General features: G+C 43.3%; 1 protein-coding gene across 1 annotated transcript in view; it reads right to left on the bottom strand.

Annotated features, from left to right (window-relative positions):
• The window catches only part of STAM (signal transducing adaptor molecule), a gene marked incomplete in the record, with an annotated part of 1,274,308 nt that overhangs the window by 110,612 nt on the left and 1,141,185 nt on the right, over positions 1-22,511 (bottom strand). Inside the window, 1 exon segment of the mRNA XM_044067544.1 lies at positions 14,441-14,594. Within this exon segment, the coding sequence (XP_043923479.1) occupies positions 14,441-14,594 (154 nt within the window).

The raw sequence follows: 22,511 nt of genomic DNA, 5'->3' as shown, positions 1-22,511 counted from the left end.
ACCCACCATGCTCTGGTCCCAGCTAATCTCCCCCACTCTCTCCCCTCTCTGCAGCTACTATCCTTTTCCCATTATATCATCTCATACCCTCATCCCCACACACTCTCCCATTCCTCTCCTACTATTTGTCTCTCATCACACCGCCTTACATCCTCTCTACAACTAACCCTACCTAGAGAAGAAGCAGCAAAAAAAAAATCCTATGATTAAGGTTAAGTCTGAATTTCTGCAATACATGTAAATACACTGTTTTTACCTCCTTACATTTTGTAATTCTAAGTATCTGCCTCTTCATAGGGTACCTTTTACTTTGTATTTCACTATATTCAATTTTATTTTTGTATTGCTCTACCTATAATGCTTGTATGTTCATATTATTTCACTTTTATTTATTGTTTCTCTGTTTATAAATATTTATACATTAGAGTCTGTAACTGGAGGTTTGCTCCAAGGACCTACACTGAAAATGGGTCCTTTTTACCCAGTCGGAACATCCCAGTAAACAAAAGTCAAATAAATAAACAAACTTTCTATTCCTTACAAGCATTCTCATACTCGTACAAGACTTCTAATCTTTACAGCATGCAATGGTGACAAATCTGCATACCATCTCCTGCTGCTTCTCAAACATACATTTCTATAGCAAAGTAATTTCAAGTATTCTTACCCTGCCATACAAGAAATAACAATGTTCCATGTGAGTTGTCCAGCTTGCCTTCATTCTGTACTTCTTGGTTTGGAACCGATCCTCAGTTCTGACTCAGCCGTTTACAAAAGCTCAAGGTCTCCAACTAGCTTGTGGCTTACTCCTTATTGCATGATGCTCTATGGCATTCCCCAGATCTTGTTTGCTGGTATACTAATATGAGTACATAAAAATTCTTCATTGGTCTATAAGCCAAGAAAAAGGTCAGAGAATATCAGATGCCAAATAGTAACCTCTCAATCCTCCAGGAGCTTAAAAAAAAAGTCTGGGGGTAGGAGGGCGGGATGTAAGATTGAAGGCCAGATGGACAACTTACATGGAACATTATGGTGAGTACATAACTTCTTTATGTGAAGTTGTCCCATCTCGCCTTCATTCTGTACTTGGGGGACAGCGTCCCTAACACTATCTTCCTTGGGTGGCTCACAGAACATTCTTTAGAACAGTGGACCCAAAAGAGGCCCTGTCCCTGGAGGCCAAATCCACTTTGCAATGAGTGATAAAGGTAAGAGGCCTTGTCCATGTTGCTGTCGCACAAATGGTATCAATTGGCAATTTTGCACGAAAGGCAGAAGAGGTCAAAATATCCTTGGTAGAATGAGCTCTTATTTTGTCTGGAAGTTGTTTATTCACGGACATCCAGATGCAATCTGACAACCATCTGGATAGAGTAGTTTTTTCTACTGAAGCCCCTTTTTCTTGCATTCTGTAAAGGATGCAATTGGTCAATCTTTCTAAAGTCCTTTGTTCTGTGTAAATAGAAATGCAATTGTTTATGTACATCAAGTTGGTGTAACATGTATTCTGCCTTATTGCCATACTTGGGGAAAAAAACTGGTAATACAAAATTTAGGTTCCATGGAGGTAGAGGTGATTTAATGGGTAGTCTTAACAGGTTAGTACCTATCAAGAAAGCTTTACAAAGTCTGTGGGACATAACGTTCAGTCTCCCTCCTCCAAAATGAAAATTAGAGATCGCTGCTAATTGTACTCGAATAGTAGCTGTAGCTGCTCAGTCATTAAAAATTTTTGCTAAAAATTCCAGTATAGAAGATATAGAGGGAGAGAAAGGGTCAATATGATTTTTTTAAGGCCCAGGAGGAAAATCCTTTCCATTTGCTGAGATATAATCTTCTCATAGAAGCTTTGTGAAAAGAAATCATGATATGTTACAAGGAGGGTGAAAGGTTAGGTAGCCTGGCTATGTCTGGAAGCAGAGCAGCCAAGCTGTCCACTTGCGGGTTTAAAGAGATGGATGGAGCATTCCTGATGGATGGGTCAGAAGATCCGCCACTGAGTCCAGAATCCAAGGATCCTCCTGAAGATGAGGACACAAGAAGGGGAACCAAATTTGAAGAGGCCAGTAAGGGGCTATAAGTATTAAGGTCCTTCCCGATGTTCTGGCTTTCTGAAGAACTTTGGGTATCAATGGAAAAGGAGGGAAGGCATAGAGGAGACCCGAGGGCCAATCGTGTACAAGTGCATCTCTTGGGGATTCCCCTGGTGGGGGGATTAGGGCAAGCTAGCTGCTGCATTTAGCGTTCATGGACATGGCAAAAATATCGCAGCAAGGATGTCCCCATTTTCGGAAAACCATTTCTGCTATGTCTTGTTTCAGGGACCACTCATGAGGCATCAATATTGCTCTGCTGAGTTTGTCTGCTATCACGCTGGATTTCCCCGGGATATGCGTTGCTATCAGAAAGTGATGGGAGGAGGCTGCCCACTACCATACTCTTATGGCCTCTCAACAAAGGGGGTAAGATCTGGTTACTCCTTGTATGTTTATATACTATACCACTAACATATTGTCAGTTTGGATCGCAATCGTTCCCAGTGGTGGAGGCTGCCCACTACCATACTCTCATGGCCTCTCAACAAAGGGGGTAAGATCTGGCTCCTCCTTGTATGTTTATATACTATACCACTAACATATTGTCTGTTTGGATCGCAATCGTTCCCAGTGGAAGAGAGTCTTGGAATTTTTGCAATGCAAGAAGCATTGCTCTCATCTCTAGGACATTGATGTGCAAGTGGGCCTCGTGATCCTGCCAAGTGCCTTGGGCTGTTCTTCCCTTTTAAATCCCCCCACCCATCTGGGAAGCATCCATGGTCACTGTGGCAAGCGGTTGTGGAAGAACAAAAGGTCAGCCTAACGTGACTTGATCGGAGCCTGCAAGATTTTGTTAACAATCTGGTGAGACACTGGAAGTTCCTGCATGGACCACTGAGTAAACAGCAGCCACTATATAATTCTCATGTGGAGCCGTGCTAAGGGAATTACTTTAATAGCTGCTGCCATGGAGCCTCGTACTTTTAGAACTGTTCTTGCTTGAGTCTTCCTTTTGGAAAGAAGGTCTAGAACCTATACCTGAAGGGCTTTTACACTCTCTGTTGGAAGCATTACCATCATTTTTGTAGTGACTAAATCTGCGCCTATAAAAACGATATACTGAGATGCCAATAAGGCAGATTTTTCATAGTTTAATGTGATCCCTAGATGAGAACAAAGTATCAGCGTGGTCTCTTGCTTCTGTTAGCAGATGTTTGCTGGAAAAATGGACTCCAACAGCAGAGAGTTTTTCTTTCTTGTTCACACCTGGTTAGTGTGTCTTTGACCTTAGGCCTAAAGAAGGACAAGGAGTTGAAGGGGGCATTAATGAAGGATTACCTGAAGGGCTTTGCAAAGTTACACAAGCGCATCCAGGAATGTCTCCTAAGGGAAATTCCTGAAGCCGCTGCCCTACTCGCTCCATCGGCTGAACAAGAAACGAGCCTCATGGATGAGTTAACTACTGAATTTAAGGCGGAGTGCTGGGAGGACACCATTTGCTACCCCCGCAGTTACTGAACCCTGGAAACATCTCCAAGCTCCTTTAGGAGATCCCTCTGTAACCTGGTGAAGTGTGTAAGATAATTCATGGATCTGAGAGTAAAGGTCACTGAAGAAAACATATGCTTTCCATATCTGTCCATCGTAGGAGACTCTTTGTTCGGGAGTCGGACAGAAGTGGACGTCTCCGACAACTCCTTCTTAGTGGCTGCCGCCACCACCATTAGTATCTACTGGGACACCTTTTGCAAGGAAGATTTTATTATTGGGGGACATAATGAATTTATTTGGCCTCTGGGGAACTGGCTCCACTGAGTCTGGAGACTCCCACGCCTTTTGACAAACTAAATCCATAAGTTCATCAAAAGGCGGAGACACCCAAGTGGTGGAAGAGCGAGACCCAAAGGCCTTCAGGTAGAGACTCCTCAGAAGGGATGACGGGCTTCCAGATGCCTCTCTGCTTAAGGATTTCTAGGAAATTTGCAAAGGATACATCTCAGAGGGCGACCGTGGGGACCGTTCTGACTAATCGAGGTCTGTGTCTGATTTGATCGACTCCTCTGGGGAGTCCAAATGCTTCCTCTTACAAGTGACCTCTTTAGAAGGGTATTCTGGAGAGGTTTTGGAAGAGAAGGGTTTGCCCACTGGGCCATCCTGAGGCCTTGGCTCTTCATGTCTGTGTGGAATCGGTTGTGCTGAGAAGGATACCGGTGCCTTTGAGGGAGGAATGATTGGATCTGAGAGTGGGACTACTCTTGGAGACAGCACTCTCATCATCTCGAAAGCTCCCCACCCATGACCCAAGGAAGCTCCCAATTCCAAAGACCTAGAAGGCTTCCCCGGCGCCAAGGGGGTTGGCTCCAAAGCTGATGTAGGAGCCGAGCTCACCAGTGCCAAGGCCCCGAGAGGCAAGTTCGGGTCAGACAACTGTCTGATCCTACTGGCCTCCTCGGACCTGACGAGAGAGCATCAGCTCATAGACTCCTAGAGCTTGGATGGCACAGAGGAAGTCAGAGCAGAAGTTGGAGCCATAGATCCTGGAGCAGGTCTTGGCTCTGACAGTTCCACTACTATCAGCTCCATGCATTCTGGCTCTGAGGCGGATCAGAGAAGGAATCGATAATAATGGTGTAGGTCCACTTGGTTCTGAAACCTGCTGGGTCTGCTCCGACAATAATTTGGTTAGTGGCAGTGTACTCAAGAGCCTCCGCACCACACAATCCAAATCTTCTTTTGACACTCCTGGAGGACCGAGAAGAGGGGGCAGGAGGCGACAGATTTCGGGTCCTATGAAGACATTTTTGAAATTTTGTCTGAAGGTCCAGATTTATCCAACGAAGGTCTTTTACTAGACTTCTCAGATCTAGAATGTGGGGAAGAGGCTTTCTTTAATGTACTCTGACCTTCTTCTAAGACTTCTGAAAATGAAGTCTTTAACAATCCTCTTCGCATGAGCTTATTTTTTTTTCTTTCAAGGAGAACCCTCGAACTAAATGAATGGCATATGGAGCATGACTCCTGTAAATGTACAGCTCCAAGGCAATAAACACATTCAGTATGACCATCTGTCAAAGACATTTTCTGGGAGTAGAACATTTCTTGAACCCAGAGGGTTTAAGTGTCTTTTGAGTGCTTAGACATATTTACCATGAAAAATTATACAACTGTAACAATACCAATAATATTTTAAACTATCTAGATAGGAACAAGAAAGTATTTAACTATTTAACTTTTTTTTTTGCAGTATAAAACACACCACACAGGAAAAAAGCCCTCTAACTTAAACGGGCTGAGCTGCTCTCTAAATTAAATGAGAAGACTCAAGGAAAGGGATCCAAACTCGTTTCCAATAGTAAATAACCAACACCCACACAAGGAGAAAGGGAGGAAAAACTTATGGCTAAAGATCAGCCAACAAAACAACTAAGCACACAGCACACTTGACAGCTCTAATAGCATGAGCCCTCTAACTAAACAGGCTGAGACGCTCTCGAAGTTAAACAAGCTGACTCGGAAACTCAGTTTAAAGTTCTATCAGTAAAGAAAAAATCCACAACATAAAAATTGAATCAAAATACTTTAACAAATGTACAGATAAGCCGGACAGGGATGGGGGTGTGTTGGCCTAGAGGAAAAAAAAAACGACCCCAGAGAAAAACACAATTAACGGACACAGTCTAACACTGTGATAAATAAGGTCAAAAACCTTCTAAGATAATAGTGCACAAAATTATTTAGGAAAAAAACAAATAGGCTTTAACAGGTATAATAAAGATTGTAAACAGCCACAGCCAGTTGAAGAATGCCTGATCTGTTTAGTGGCAAACAAGATCTGGGAAATGCCCTAGAGTATCATGGGATAGGGAGAAAGCTACGATCTAGTTGGAGACCTCGAGCTTTTGTAAATGGCAGAGTTGGAACACAGGGTCGGTTCTGAACCTATAAGTACAGAATGAAGGTGAGACAGGACAACTTCACATTCACAACTTACAGCAAAGTTGACATCACATCTTAAAATCTCAGAAATAATTATGCTCATTACTGTTTTCCTGACAGTGGATAACAGCCAAGATTCCACTTGCAACCTGACGGCAGGATAACCCAAGTGTGATGACTGCAGCAGGCTAACACAATGAACATCTGCTGGATTTTCAAGATTGTTTACCACAAAATCCTCTAAGCAGCCTTTTAAGGCAGCATCTGTTCTGCTATAACAGTACTACTACAGCTTAGATTGTGTAATCTCTGAAATGTAATGGTTACATCATCATGACTGTAAAATTTTGCAGTAGCAAACAACCATCCTTTCTTTCTTACAGACATGACTTTTTAAACTTCAACACATCAGACAATGCATCTTCTATCTATTTGCATCCCTCTACTTTCTGCTAGATTACTAAAAAGAAGTTATTTAATACCATAACACTCCATCTATGTTGTTGATCGTCATCTGTTCTTGATTGATGGGTTTATGCTTCCGATCTTCGGAACCAATCTAGCCATTCTATAGCTTGCATCAGCCAAAAAAATCTCTTGAGCAGTAAGTCTTACACAATTACCCTTTCCAGATATCCTCAGATTGAGTTTGCAATAAACAGAAAGACTGAATAATAAAAGTCAGAGACCTTGTCCAAGGCACCCATAACAATAAGAACCCAGGACAGGGTACTGCTCCACCAGAAACCTAAAGGAAGGGGACAGGTAGGAGGGACTCAAGAATAGATGAAGACCAACAACACAAATGGAATATTATGGTAAGACATAACTTCTTTATCTGATGTTGCCAATCTTCATCTTTTCTTGACTGATAGGACAGAGTCCCCAACTACCTTGTATCCTGGGAGGCCTTATGGAAGGACATTTCTGAGCACCGTGCTCCCCTGGAGACCACATCAATTTGTAATGTGTGATAAAGGTATGAAGCTTAGCTCAAGATGCAGCCGCTCAAATTTCTGAAATGGAAGCTTTAGAATCGAAGGCAGCAGAAATCACCACTGATCTAGTAGAATGTGCCTTGACCGGTTTTGGGAGTTTCATATTCAGCTTCGTGTAGATGAAAGATATATAGTCTCTCAACCACTTGGAGGGAGTTACTTTGGGCAATAATCTGCCCATAGTTGCACTAGCGAAGGATACAAACAATTGTTCAGATCGTCTACACTGGTTAGTTCTATCGATGCAGAACCGCAACTGCCTGTGTACATCCAGAAGGTAATGGTACTCTCCTTTGTTAGAATAATTTGGAGAAAAAATACAGGCAAGTTTATAGACTGATTGATATTAATCTCTGAAGTCACCTTAGGAATAAAGGTTGGATTTGTCCTGAGTAACACTCTATCCTTATGGAAAATTAAGTAAGGAGCTTAAGAACATAGGGCTTGTAATTCGGAGACTTGTCTCACCAAAGTGACAACTACAAGAAGTAACGTCGCCCAGGAAAGGAACTTTAAATCACAGGTAGCTGCTGGTTCAAATGGTGGTGCCGTAAGCAACGGCAGTACTAGAGTCAGATCCCAAGGAGGGAGAGGATCTTTAAACAAAGGCTTTAAGCATATTGCACCCTTTAGGAAAACCTTGCAAAGTCCGTTGGAAATTAAAGGCTGGTCTCCAAATCCGATATGAAAATCTGAAATTGCTACTAGGATAACTTTGATTGTAGAAGCAAAGGCTCCTTTACTAAAGATGGCCATTAGGAATTCCAGGATTTTCTCTACTGGAGCTGAAAAGGGGTCAAGTCCATTGTCAGAGGCTCAAACAGAAAATCTCTTCCATTTGCTTAGGTAGAGAGCCCTGGTGAATTGTTTATGAGATTCCAACGAAATGGGCCACACGGGTGAAAATATACCATTACGCCTGGCAACTATCTGAAGTGCAGGATCCAAGCTGTTAGTTTCAGAGTCTGAAGATTGGGATACACTAGTCCCTGGGGATGGGACAGGAGATCCAGAACTGGGTCCAGAGTCCATGGGTGGCACAGCAGATGAGGCCAAAGGAAGGGAAACCATATCTGTTGAGGCCAATAATGAGCAATGAGGATCACTTTGCTTCTCAACCAAGATGCTTTCTTGAGAAATAATGGAATTAGCGGGAAGGGGAAAAGGCATATAGTAGACCCGGGGGCCAATCATGGAGAAGAGTATCCCTGGGGGACTTCCCCTGAGGGGGAATTAGAACAAAGTAGCTTCTGCACTTGTTCAGGGGTGAGGCGACCAGGTCACAGCAAGGCTGGACCCAACGAAGAAAAATCTCCTTCGCTACTCTGGAGTTCAGAGACCACTCGTGAGGCATGAGAATGCATCTGCTCAATTTGTCTGCAATTACGTTGGAAGTCCCCAGGATGTGTGTTGCTATCAAAAGATGTTAGAAGATATGGCCCATTTCCACACTCGAAGGGTTTCTTGACAAAAGGGGTAGGACTTGGTTCTCCCCATTTGCTGATGTACTGACCACCGACATGTTGTCCGACTGAACAGCTATCATCCCTAGAGGTAAGGCAGAATAAACGCTTGCAATGCCAGAAGCGCCGCTCTCAGCTCTAGTACACTGATATGCACGTTGGCTTTGGAGGGGGACCAAGTACCTTGGACTGTCTTTCGCAGATAATACCCCCCATCCCATCTTGGAAGCGTCAGTGGTCATTATGGCCTTGGGCTGAGGGAAAACAAGGCATGGCCTCGAAGAATCTCTTCTGAATGCATCCACCAAGTTAAAACATTCTTGCATCGACTGCATATGAAAATTAAGTGGTCTACGGGGTGGGTTAGAATCTACCATTGGTTTGCTAGTAGCCATTGAAGAAACCTCATATAAAATCTTGCTAATGGAACTAAAGTGATAGCAGCTGCCATGGAGCCCAGTGCCTCCAGAATCAGTTGAGCAAGTATCTTGTTTGACAGCAGTAGAGGATGAACCTGGGCCTGTATCATCTGCAACCTGTGAAGGGGAAGTGATGCTATGCAAGAAGTGTTGAGACAACCTCCAATAAATTCCATGTCCCTGGTGGGGTCTAACTGGGATTTCGCAGAGTTGACTATTATGCCCAATCGGTGGGATAGGTTCTGGATGAAGTCCGTGGTCTGTTGTAGCAGATGGCTGGAGGGAGTGGAGAGAAGCCAGTCATCTAGATAAGGAAACACTCGGAATCCGTGCAGTCTCAAGTGAGCTTTAACCGCTGCCATACATTTGAACTTCCTGGGGGCTGTGGTGAGGCCAAAGGGCAGTGCTTTGAACTGGAAATGACTGGCTCCTATCTAGAAATGAAGAAACTTTCTTGAGCATTTGTCACCTTTGTGTGGTAATACGCGTCTTGAAAGTCAAAAAAGCACATCCAATTGTCTTTCTCTAAGAAACAGAGAATAGCCGGAACCGTGACCATCCAGAATTTTGTTCATTTGAAGAATTTGTTTAGAATACTGAGATCCAAAATTGGTCTCCAGTCCCCGGTCTTCTTTGGCACTAAAAGAATAAAACTCTTTTGGCTTTTCCCGGTTAGGGGTCACCACAGCGTAACTCCAGTCCACTAATGATTGGCAGTGGATTTATACGGTGCCGAGTTGCCAAGCCCAAAGCCCAATGCCCAACCATCAAGGAAGGCACACCCATTCATACACGCACCTACCTGCATGTCTTTTACGTCACTCGACCATGGGGAGGACATGCAGGCTTGAGTAAAACATGGATCCTAATTTGGCTGGTGGGACTACTTGGATGAATATTTTCTAGCAGCTTTTGAATTTCTATTCCTGCTTGAACTCTCTGACTGGGTGGAATGTCGGGGAGTCTTGCAGGGGTTCCCAGACAAAAGGTGAAGGGAATTAGATAACCTCTGGTAATTATACTTAGCACCCAGGCATCGGTGGTTATGCATCACCAGGAGTTTGGGTGCAAGGAAAATCTTCCCCCGACTGCTTCCAGAGATAAGCAATCAGGCCCACTTTCAGAAGCACTGATAGGGTTGACCAGAGAACAAATTTCTGGAACCCTGATTCTGCGGACCACCCCTGCCTCTAGGATGGTGTATTCCACTATAACCCCCCCCCCCTGCCCTGAGGGAAGTCCGAGCCACTTGTGTCCTGGAACGGCTTCTGGGATTTCTTGGACCATATTTTACCACTACTTTGATTCCTAAAACAATGAGTAAAAAGGTCACACAGAACAACAACTTCTTTCGGCTTTTCCCGGTTAGGGGTCGCCACAGCGGATCACCTGTCCGCTCATGATTGGCAGTGGAGTTTTACAGTGTTGAGTTGCCAGCCCGACGCCCAACCTTGCACAGAAGGCACACACATGCACACACTCACACCTAGGGCCAATTTAGAGTGTCCAAGCCACCTACAGCATGTCTTTGGGATGTGGGAGGAAACCGGAGCATCAGGAGGAAACCGACACTACCACAAGGAGGACATGTAGACTCCACACAGAAGGCACCCCAGCAAAGAATCGAACCGGAGAACCTCTTGCTGTGAGGTGGCAATGCTAACCGCTGCACCACCGTGGCCGCCCATCACACAGAACAACTAACCAGTAAAAAAAACATTTTCACTGTTTGATTCCTTAAACCTCGTCTTTAGAGGCAACATGTGATATATGCAAATGACCCCTTAAGTACATCAGGTGTTTAAGCTAAATGGCAATTCTGAATGTCCATGACTTTTTTCTTTTTAAGTCTTTTTATGGACAAATTCAGCCCAATAAAGCTAACCCCCACTAGCTGTGGACATGCATGTTTCAGCCTTCTTATGACATCATCAGCACAACATAAGTGGAAAGTTTGGTTAACATCTAGAAACACAGGGATGTCATACCCATCTGATATCCATAACCACTGGGGTGTCTGCAAAATGTTCCAATACACCTGATGTCCTTAAGGGGTTATTTGCATAAATCCCATGTTGCCTCTATTAAAAGAGGTTTAAGGAACCACACAGTGAAAAGTCTAGTCATGCTAGATTTTTCTGTTGGTTTTTTACTCCTTTGATCCCTGGAATAGGATCACTGAGGAGTGGAAAAAAATGTACGCCCACAGCAGATAAAGTATTTCCATCCTTTTCACACCTGGAGAGTTTCCTTTACTTTGGGACCAAACAAAAAGGACCCATCAAAGGGGGCATTGACAAAAGGAAGACTTGAATGGTTCCGCAAACTCACACAGGTGCATCCAAGCGTGTCTCTGAATTGCAACACCTGAAGCTGCTGACACAGTCACCCCTTTGGCTGCATGTGCAATGAGCCTCATGGAGGAGTTTGAGATAGACTCCAGGGTAGTTAGTTGGGAGGTCACTTTTTCCTGAACCCCTTCAGCCATGTCTCCCACCAAGGTATCTGACAGCTCCTTGATCAGATCCCTTTGGAGCCTAGTGAAGTGTGCCAAGAAGTTCAAGGACCTGATGGAGAAGGTCGATTATGTACAGACCACTTACCAAATCTGTCTATTGCCCTAGACTCTCGGTTCTGGGGATGGACAGAACTTTCCTCAGCTAGTTCTTTTCTTGTGGCAGCCACTACCACCATTGCATCTACTGCCAAGCCTTTAGCCCAATGTGGTTGGTCCTCTGGGGCAGTAAGTATCTTGGTCAGGTCTCCAGGGGACTGGTTCCACAGAATCAGGAGCCTTCCAAGCCCACTGAGAAATTAGTTTAATTACATTGTCAGCGAGCGGGGTCACCCAAGAGGTAGATGAGCACGCACCAAAGGTCTGCAAGCACACAGATTCCTCTGAGGATGGGTCTTTGGGCTTGCAATCACCCTTATGTTTTAGGATCTCCAGAATGTCTCCAAAAGAGACGTCTTCTGGGGGTGACCATGGGGAGCCCTCCATTTCATCAAAATCTGTGTCCTTTGTAACAGATTCTTCCGGAGAATCGAAGTGTTTCCTCTTACATGATCTCTTCCAAGGGGGCTCTTCAGTGGGAGCATCTGAAGAGAACTTTGAAGAGGGAGTACCTTTAGAAGGCAAGTCTTGAGACCGTGATATGCACTGACCAAGGGTAGAGGTTGGTGGCTGAACTGAAGAACCTGGGGTCACAGCGGAAGACTCTAATAACCCAGGAGCCACATGAAAAGAAGCAGTGGCTAAAGCCCTTTCCATAGCCTGAAAGGCAGGGCTCCCTGAGGAGGGATGGGAGCTCGTAACAGAGACCGACGAGCTCAGAACTGGGGTCACACCCCGCCCCACCTGACAGACCAGAACAGAGGAATGGTCCACTGCTGCTGTAGCTGTAATGGATAAGGACAGTTCCATAGAAATGCTCGGAGCAGACACGAACCCTCTGTGCTCGACAGCAAAGACATGGTCCTGGGGACCAGATAGTGGTGATGACACTGACGGTGTCAGAGCCAAACATGATATAGAGGACAAATCTGTAGTCAGCGCCAGTGTCAATGGACCCTGGGAGGTTGGAGCCGATGGCTCAAAAACCTGTGCCGAGGATAGAGGAGGAGAATAACTGTGTGTGGATGGAGAAAAAACACCTGCTCTGGAAGGAAAAGGGGGCTGAACAGAAGAGGGAAGACCCTGGGCTGCCAATATCTGGTCCACCAACCTAACATCTAGTTCCAAAAGACTTCTGGTGAAGCGCATTGAAAAGGATGAAGGAGACTTAGGTCTCTCTTTGAACGGACTAGGTAATTGTCCATCTAAAGGGTCTAAAGATGGCAAATACGTAGACCTAGGTTATGGGATTATTAGCTTCAGCACCATCTGTTGCACCATGGGGGAAATTGGTCAGCACCGAAATTAGAGCCATAGAGGTGGTCAAAACCATAGAACTAGGACTTTGAGCCACAGACATTGCCGGTATAAAAGGCACCAAAGATCTTTTCGGTGCCAGAGACTTTGAATGCTCTGAACGTTTTGGAACCTTGGATTTCAGTTCCGTGCAGGAACCCTTAGAGGCATGCTTGTGCTTTTTAAATGGCCGGTGCCGAAGGGGATGATGGCACCAAGCAAGAAGACTTAGATCAGGGGCCAGCAGAAACTGGTCAGCCTTGGACAAGGCTTCCTCGAAAGGGGCCTTAAGGAGCTCTTTGAGGATCAATTTATTTTCTATCTCTGCCAAGGTTCTTCTACTAAAACCCTGGCAAATGGAACAATCCACACTCAAGTGAGGAACACCCAAATATTAAACACATTTTTCATGATTGTCTGAGTTTGGCATTTTTCTGCCACACACAGTATATTTATTTATTTATTGACATTTGTTAACCGGGTTAGTCCAACTGGGATTTTGTCCCATTTTCAGTGGAGACCCGAGGAGAAAAGCTCCAGATAGTACAATAAATCATTGCAGTAGTAAACACGCACAGCAAACAATAGAAACAAACACTAGCAACAGTTAAACAACAGCACTTTTTTTTTCCAGGAAAATACCATGCAACTGTACTAGTGAGGGAGAGTGCAGAGTGTGAGTAAGCTTCAGTTCAATATTGTTTAAAACCTGTGGTAAAAGATTTTTTTCTGCCACATCAATCAAGCTCACACAGACAGACACACACAGTAAAGAAAGAACAAAGTCTACCAACAATGGTAGAAAGGTTACCACATGGCAAAATAGAAAATAAACTACCAGCAATGGTATAGGGAAAGAAACTACAACCAGTAAGAAGAAATCACACACTCAAGGGTAGACCAAGCACTCAACAAGAAAAAAACAATGAAGTAAATAGTCATAAAGCAATTACGAAACAGACTACTTGGCTACTAGAGAGTCGGCTGATGCGTCTTATTCGCAGGAGCGGCAAACGAGATTTGAGGTCATCTGTAGAGGGGAATTATGGGTAGACTTACTGCTCAAGAGATTTTTTTTTTGGCTGACGTGAGCTATAGAATGGCCAGATCAGTTCTGAGGATCGGACTGCAACTCATCAGTCAAGAATAGATGAGACTGACATCATCCGATTTTATATTTTGATATGCTGCAGTCTCAGCAAGTAAGTTACCTGGAGGTAATGTTTTATATTTTTGAGATGGTCAGTGTTGTTTCTGTCACAACACACTATCTTTTTCCTTTTAATGATCTCGATAAAAATGTAGAGACCATTTAATGTGTTCACACAAATACAAAAACTTATTTGGGTGTCACCATATAGCCTGGGGCCTTGTTTGAAAAGGTCCCTAGGTCAGCCCATCCTCCTGATTAACAAACAAATACTACTTTGCCATTTTCACCCCTTCTCAAGTTTTTGCTCAATCCCAAACTTCAAGTGTATGAACATTCCAGTGACTTGCTGCAGTTAAGAGAAAGGAAATGAAGCTTGTAACTTGTGCCAGGACAGACAGATCTTTGATGTCTATAATTAACATCAAACAGTGTTGTCACAATGCCATTATTCAATTTTAATATACTGGATGCACAATTGGTGCAAATCTCTCTTCTCTATAACATGTAAATTTCATTACGTACCTGTGAACTAGCTGCTGCAGGTGGCTGTACATAATACTGTTGATTCTGCAATTTTGCATACATGGAATACATTGGATCTTCATTCATAAGTTTAGTATACAGTGAGAGGGCTTCCATCACACTCACATTCAGCTCAGAAATTTCTGAATGTTTCCTGTAAACAGAAAACAATGCTTTTCTGATGGAAATATAACTTTTATCATAATGTATTTCTTAAGCAGAATGCACAAATCCTGTATGAATCACCTCAACATAGTTGCCAAATATAGATCAACATTTACACCATGCTCGTGCTCTCGCACACACACACACACACACACACACACACACACACACACACACACACACACACACACACACACTTTAATCACAATGTGCAGGGTTTGATTCTCACCTTTGTAAGGAAAACTGGCTAGGCCTAAAAATGCCTGCAGGCGCAACTAGGCAAGTACTTACCTATGAACTCTATTGCAGAGATTCTGTAACAGCATCTCTGATGCAGATAAAAATATAGTGATATCGACCAAAAATAACTTTCAAATTCTGAATCAGATATAAGTAATAAGTAATGCACTCTCAAATATTAACATCAGTATACTCTTGAATTTCTATTTACATAATGTATCTAAACACAGATTTGTTCTGTTATATAACTTTATAGAGTCTTAAAAATGAAATGAAAAGTATAATAGTAAAATTATCTTATCGTTATATATGGAGTTAAAATAACTGAATTACCTGAAAAACATAGTCTTCTTCTCTTTCGGCTGTTCCCGTTAGGGGTCGCCACAGCAGATCATATGTTTCCATTTCTTCCTGTCCAGTGCATCTTGCTCTGTCACACCAACCACCTGCATGTCCTCTCTCACCACATCCATTAACCTAATCTTAGGCCTTCCTCTTTTCCTCTTACTTGGCAGCTCCACCCTTAGCATCCTTTTCCCAATGTACCCAGCATCCCCCTCCTCAGTACATGTCCAAACCAATGCAGTCTCGCCTCTCTGACTGTCTCCAAACCGTCCAACCTGAGATGACCCTCTAATATACTGATTCCTAATCCTGTCCATTCTTGTCACACCCAGTGCAAATCTTAACATAGTTAACTCTGCCACTTTCAGCTCTGACTCCTCCATTTTTGTCAATGCCACTGTCTCCAACATGCCTCTTCATGCATACAGGTGGAGACTGCTGATGTTAAATGACTGTCAGATGCCACTATGTGACTGTTGCGACTGTGACCCCAATCATTTTTGTTTTCTACAACTCTGATATTTTCAGAGTGCTTTACTCTTTTACAGTCTAGTGCACACTAATGTGTAGTTCCCAAAGTCATTATGAATCTTGACAGTGTTCACACCTTGCATAACTTTGTGTGCCATTATGGTCTCACTTCCTTAACTGCCTTCATTTGCATGCTATTATACTACTTGTGGGTATTCCATATTGCACACTTTTGTCTGATCATCGTAGTGCAACATGGCACTATGAATTGCTACTAACTTGTGTGCTGCCATTTCCCATTTAACTTGCCCTGTGTAGTACACACCTTGACTAAGAAAACCAGTCTAATTTGTGTGTGTATTGAATGTCTACAATCATCAGGTGTAAATTAGTGAGTCATTATCTGTCATTAAATTGTGCCTAGTATAACTGTGGACTATTTGATTTGGGTATAAAGCCAGAAATCTAGTTATATGCTGTTTGCCTGGACTGTTAAATGTTAGTATTAAACTAATCTACGTAATAATTTATTGTTTAGGGCTTTTCCCCAAAAAAGTCTGGAGTTGGTTGGGGGTTAAGTAAGCATTAGCAACATTTCATTTTCTGCTGATTCCAACTGCTTCTAATTAAAGGGTGTACAGTTAACCACTGTTTGCTATCATTACCCCCTGTCTTTTGGTGTGTTACAACAGTTTTTTTTTTCAAAAGGGTAAATTATTTTTAATCAGCAATGTAACATCTCCACCAAATGTGTTCAAGTTAGCTATTCCAGAATAGCACATAATTATTTACATAGGAAGATGGGGAAATAATTTCTAAAACTCCACAGATTTTCTTAATTCATGCTTCTAATGCATCCTACTTGTTGTTAATGCTACCTATTGTTTAACAGGGATCCTCTACGTCCCTCCATAGATTTGAAGTTCACATTCTGGGAAGGCAAGGGGCAGCCACTGTGGTGCAGCGATGAGCACTGTCACCTCACAGCAAGAGGTTCTTCGATTCTTGGCTGGGGTGCCTTCTGTGTGGAGTCTGCATGTCCTCCCTGCGGTCGTGTGGGTTTCCTCCCACATCCCAAAGACATGCTTTAGGTGGATTGGACACTCTTAACTGGCTGTAGATGTGAGTGCATGTGCAAGTGAGTGGTACTGATGAACTACCATGGCAGGGCAAACCACCCAACAGTGTAAACCTTGGCTTGAGATGATTGTCACTTTCGAAGCAACACCCTAACTCCATGCGCAAAATGAGAAAAAGGGGTTGAGGACGGATGGATATATTCTGGGAAGCCAAAGTATTACAAAGGGCAAAGTAAAACAGGATGGCCTATTTATTTACTGGCCCAGGGTTTGGATTATATTTATTTAAGTTTGGTAACATGGTGATGGGATAATATATTTAAAATTTTTTTTTGTATGAGAATCGGATGTTTAGAAGAAAATATGGCTCTAAGAATTTAATACTGGCTAGTAAGAGAAGAACCTATCGATTGTCATACACTACATGGGAAGACCAATTAGAAGAAGGCAGATATATCATGGTGTTCACCAGAATTACACCTTAATGCATGTACTGTGGTACAACAAATAATGTCTTAATTGCTAGCTTTAATGCATCAAGAATATCCAAGTAGTAAAGAAAGAACAGTATAATGACAAAACAAAGAATACTGTGTACTACTTGGTAATTGGCAATAATAAAAAGTCATGTACCCACCATAACATTCTATGGAAAGTTATGGTGAGTACATAACTTTTTAATCTGATGTTGTCATTTTCATTCATTTCTCAACTGATGGGACACGGTCCCAGCTACCCAAAGCCAGGGAGGACTCTACAGAAGGACATTCCAAGAGCACCAATGAGCCAAAGGCTGCTCTTCCCCTAGAGACCTGATCAAATTTGTAATGAGCAATAATGGTATGAGGATTTGCCCATTTTGCAGCTCCACAAATATCATCCAAGAAAGTCCTAGACCAAAAGGCTGAAGAAATTATCATAGACCTCATGGAATGGGATCTTGGAGGCTTTGGTAAAGGCAAACCCACCTTCTCATAGACAAAGGTAACCCAATCGGGTCAACCATTTGGCCAAAGTAACTTTAGATACCGGTTTGCCTAACTTGGAATTAGAAAAGGAAATAATTGTTTCGATTTTCTTAGGCCCGTGGTTCTCTGAAGGTAGACAGATAGTTACCTGTGTACATCTAAAATATGGAACATATACTTGCCTTTGTTTGAGAAATTTGGAAAGAAAACTGGGAGATTAATCACCCGATTAATATTTGACTTGGGAGCTACCTTTGGTAGAAAGGATGGGTTGGATTTGTAAAGGTACCCTATCCTTGTGAAAAATTAATTAGGAGGTTTTGAAGCCAGCTCTTGAGTTTGGATACTCTTCTAGCAGATGTAATAGCCACAAAAAGTATGGTCTTCCAAGATAAATATTTAAGGTCAGCTTTAGTCAAAGGTTAGTCAAGGCCTGAAGCATGACACTTAAATCTTCTTAAAAAGACTTTACAAAGTTTAGAGGAAGCTAAGGTAGAGTTATTTACTCACAGATGAAAGCTATAGATGGCTAACTGAACTCTAATAGTTGAGAAACTAGCACCTTCACTGAAAATTTTTATAAAGTCTAGGACATTTGAAACAGGTGCTGAAAAAAAGATCTAAATTTTTGCTTAGGGCCTTAACAATTTTTTTCCATTTACTCTTGTAAATCCTTCTCGTGGAAGCCTTATGGGAAGATAATAAAATGTGAAAGACTGGGAGAAGAACCAGGGCTGTCTAGCAATCAACGGAACTGGAGAAAGCATGGAGTCAACTTGAGGCTTATTATGTCCAGGTAGTCATGTCTGTTGGATGAGACAGGAGGTGGATGAAGAAGATGAGGCCAGAAGAGAAGAAACCAGATCGGACTAGGCCAGTAAGGGGCAATGAGGATAACTGCAGTCTTCAATCAGGATGCTTTCTGTAAAAATTAGGGAATGAGGGGAAAGGGGGGATAGGTGTAAAGGAGACCAGGGGCCCAAGTGTGGAGTGCCTCTCGGTGACTCCGCTGGTGGAGGGATCAGGGCAAATAACCTGCTGCATTTGTTCTTGACAGGAGAAGCAAAAAAAAAATAATCGCAGGATGGTTGGCAATAATGATGGAAAATTCTCTTCACCACATTGATACTGAAAGACCACTCGTGAGGCATCAAGATGGACCTGTTTAACTTGTATGCAATCAAGTTGGATTTTCCTGGAATGTGCATTGCTATTAGAAAGCAAATGGAAGAGACTGCCCGTTGCAAAACTCTCATAGCTTCTTGACAATGAGGGTAAGATCTGGATTCCCCCTTGTTTATTCATGTACCAGACTAATGACATACTGAATGTCTGAATCAGAACTGTCCCAGATGTGAGTGTGTCTTGAAAGGTAGGCAACACCAGGTGGACAGCTCTCATCTCCAGAAGACAGACATGTGCCTTAGACTATCCTTTCCAATAAATGCCTATCCCACTTGAGCTGAGAAGCATCCATGGTCACTGTTGCCTTGGGTTGTCTGAGAACAAAAGGACAGCTTTTGTGGAGCTGATTAGACTGAATCTATTTCGTGGAGCTGATTAGAATGGATCTACCACAGAAGGTAATTTTTGCACACACCAGTGATTCTGACTGGCATGGATAATGGCTGTTGACGAATGGACCACTGAGTGGCCAAAGTCCATTGACGGATTCTCATGTGAAACCCAGCCAGCGGTACAAGAGTGATTACTGCTGCCTTGGAACCCAGAGCTTAAAGTATCAATCTGATCAGAAGGGAAGAATTCTGAACTATTTTCTTGATTTGGAATTGTATGGTGTCTATTTAAGAAAGAGGACGAAAAGGTATTTGAGTAACTGGATTCAGATGAGTACTGATGAATTCCAGACTCTGAGTTGATGTCAGTTGAGATTTACTGTAAGTGACTAATATCCCTAGTTGGGAACAGCTGGAATAAGTAGTCCCTTGTTTGAATCAACTGATGCCTGGTTGGAGCAGTCAGCTGCCAGTTGTCTAGATAAGGAAACACCTAAAATCCTAGCTGTCTTAAGTGAGCTGCTATGACTGCCATTCACTTGGTGAACATCATGGGGGCTATGGTGAGACCAAAGGGCAGTGCGCTGTACTGGTAATGACTGGCTCCCAGATGGAGGCGAAGGTACCTTCTGGAGCGCCTGTTAATTTTGATGTGATAGTATGCATCCTGAAGATCTGCTAAGCATATCCAGTCGTCCTTGTGCAGAAAAGGTAGAATGGACTGAACCATGACCATCCAGTACTTTGTATACTGAACAAACTGGATCTCAGCAAATTAAACCAAAATTGGTCTTGGATCCCAGTCTTTTTTGGCACCAAAAAGAATCCTGAATAAGTTCTGCATCCTCTCTGGCCTGGGGGGACCTTGTGAATGGCTCTTTTTCTAGCAGCGTTTTTGACTTCAATAGAAGCTGCTCCCTCTGATTGGATAGAACACTGGGAATTCTTCATGGAATAGAGGGGGGTTGGGAAAATGGTATAATATAACCCTCCTCAGCCAAGAATCTCTAGTGATGTGTATCCAGGCTCTCTGGTGCAGGGTTAGATGTCCTCAGACTGCCTCCAGAGACTGACAGTTGGGCCTCCATTAATCTGGTCTGAGAAAGAATCTCTGGACCCCTGGTTGTGTGGGCCACCTCTGCCACGAGGACGGTGTCTTCCATTTGAGTTCACCCCTCTACCCCTGGGGGAACCATCTCCACCTGACTCCTGGAAAGGATCCTGGGATTTTTTAAACCACATTTTTTACCACCTCGCTGGTTTCAACAGAAAGACTATTGAGGAGTAAAAAAAAAAAAAAAACGTACACCCACAGCAAAGTCTTTCCCTCTTGTTTTCACCTAGACAGCAAGTCTTTCACCTTGGGGCCAAAAAGTGAAGATCCATCAAAGGGTGCATTGATGAAAGAAGATTTAAATGGGTTTGCAAAGTCACACAAGCACATCCAAGTATGTCTCCTAATGGATATCCCTGAATCCATTGCCCATGAGTTACCTTCCATGGCATGTGAAATTAATATCATGGATGAATTCAATATTGATTGCAGGGTAGCCAGCTTCGAGGAAATTCTATTCCCTTCCTTGGAGGACATTGACCCTGAAAGAGATTTGGTTAGCTTCTTGATCAGATCTCTCTGAAGTTTTGTAAAGTGTACCAAATAATTCAGTGACCTAACAGCAAAGGTCATTGAAGCACAGACATGCTTCCCAAACCTGTCCATCACCCTGGACTCCCTTTTAGTTGAATGGACAAACTCTGTTCCACTAGTTCCTTTCTTGTGGCTGCCAAAACAACCATGGCATCAAACAGCACTCCCTTACTCCAGTAAAGCCAGTCTTTTGGAGGTGCAAGGATTTTGTCTGGTCTGTTTGGGATCAGCTCAATGGTGTCCAGTTCCTTCCATGCCCACTGAGAGACCAGCTGTACAAGCTCACTGGCCAGGGAAGTTATCCCGGAGGTAGATGGGCCAGAACTGAAAGCCTCCAGAAACACTGATTCTTCTTGTATGGGGCTATCAGGAGACCAACCACCTCTTTGTTAAACGAGCTCTAAGACCTCTCCAAAGGAGACATCATCAGGTGTTGATCTGGGGGACTCTTCCCCCTCATCAAAATCAGTGTCTTCAGTGATAGATTCCTTGTGGGGAATCCAAGTGCCACCATTTGCACGTTCTCCTCTGGGGTCATACTCGTTGGGATAATATAGGGACATATCAAAAGAGATGATACCCTGATAGGCTGGCTGGAGGCTAGATCGGACTGGCAATCCTACTGGAAGGGATGAATGAGAATCAGGACACAAAACAGAATAAGACAAAGATGTTAGATCTGAAAAGGGTAAGGGTGTCTGATCTCTAGATATAGAAAAGACTCCCGCCACTACCTCAAAAGCGGAGTGCCAAGGAAACCAAAGGATCTGACATCGGACCCTCTCAGATCACTGGCCTCTGCCGCCCTATCAACACCCCACTCAAGGAGGGAGTTGGACCAGAGCTATCTAATGATGAGGCTCCCAGGAGAAGAGAGAGCTCTGGAAGTTTTGGAATCCATTCCAATGCCCCGGACCTGGCGCTGAAGTTTCAAGTCAAAGAATCTTATGGCTCGGAGGTGCACAAAGCTGGTTGACTCAAAGAGGCCACCTGAGTCAAAGAAACCAGAATCTTTGGATCCAAGAAAGATGCCCCAAAGGGTTTGGAGCAGACCTCCAAAACTGAAGGATGGATCAGAGAAGGAGAAATCGATCGTGATGTGGTTGAAGGCTCTCAAGACACAAAGGGGTTGGAGCTGAAAGTATTTCTATTTGTATCTGTGCCCTGTGGCACTTTCTCATTATCCTATCCACATCCATCTTGGATAGGCTCCAGGAGGATCAAATAAAGGAAGATGTAGAAAGGGGCCTAGAGTGTCTTCCGGGCAACTGCTCAAGGAAGGGAAATGTAGCCTAGAAGAGATAGGTTCAGAAGTCAAAGGTGGAGTACAGATCCAAGGAGATCTTTCATTTCTTATCTTTGGATCTGGTAAGGACAGATCTGACTTTTTCAAAATTTTTGCTGGTAGCTCCGATGAAAGAGCCAAGGTCATGGTAGAAGAGTGATCAGGAGAGCTTTTAGATGTCTCTTTGTCCTGATCATACAACTGCTCTTTATAACAGATTTCTTAGGGTTCTGACCCCCTAGCAACTGAAGTAGAAGATTTGGAAGGAAGAAGGCCCCTGAGAATAAGTTTGTTCTTCCTGTCAATAAAGACCAGAGAGTTAAATCCCGCACAAATTATCAGTCTACTTCCAA

Source organism: Protopterus annectens, chromosome 3.part1, assembly GCF_019279795.1.
Source record: "Protopterus annectens isolate FY-2018-M chromosome 3.part1, PAN1.0, whole genome shotgun sequence".
In the NCBI taxonomy this organism is placed as follows: Eukaryota; Metazoa; Chordata; order Ceratodontiformes; family Protopteridae; genus Protopterus; species Protopterus annectens.
This window is presented reverse-complemented; position numbering and strand designations above follow the sequence as displayed.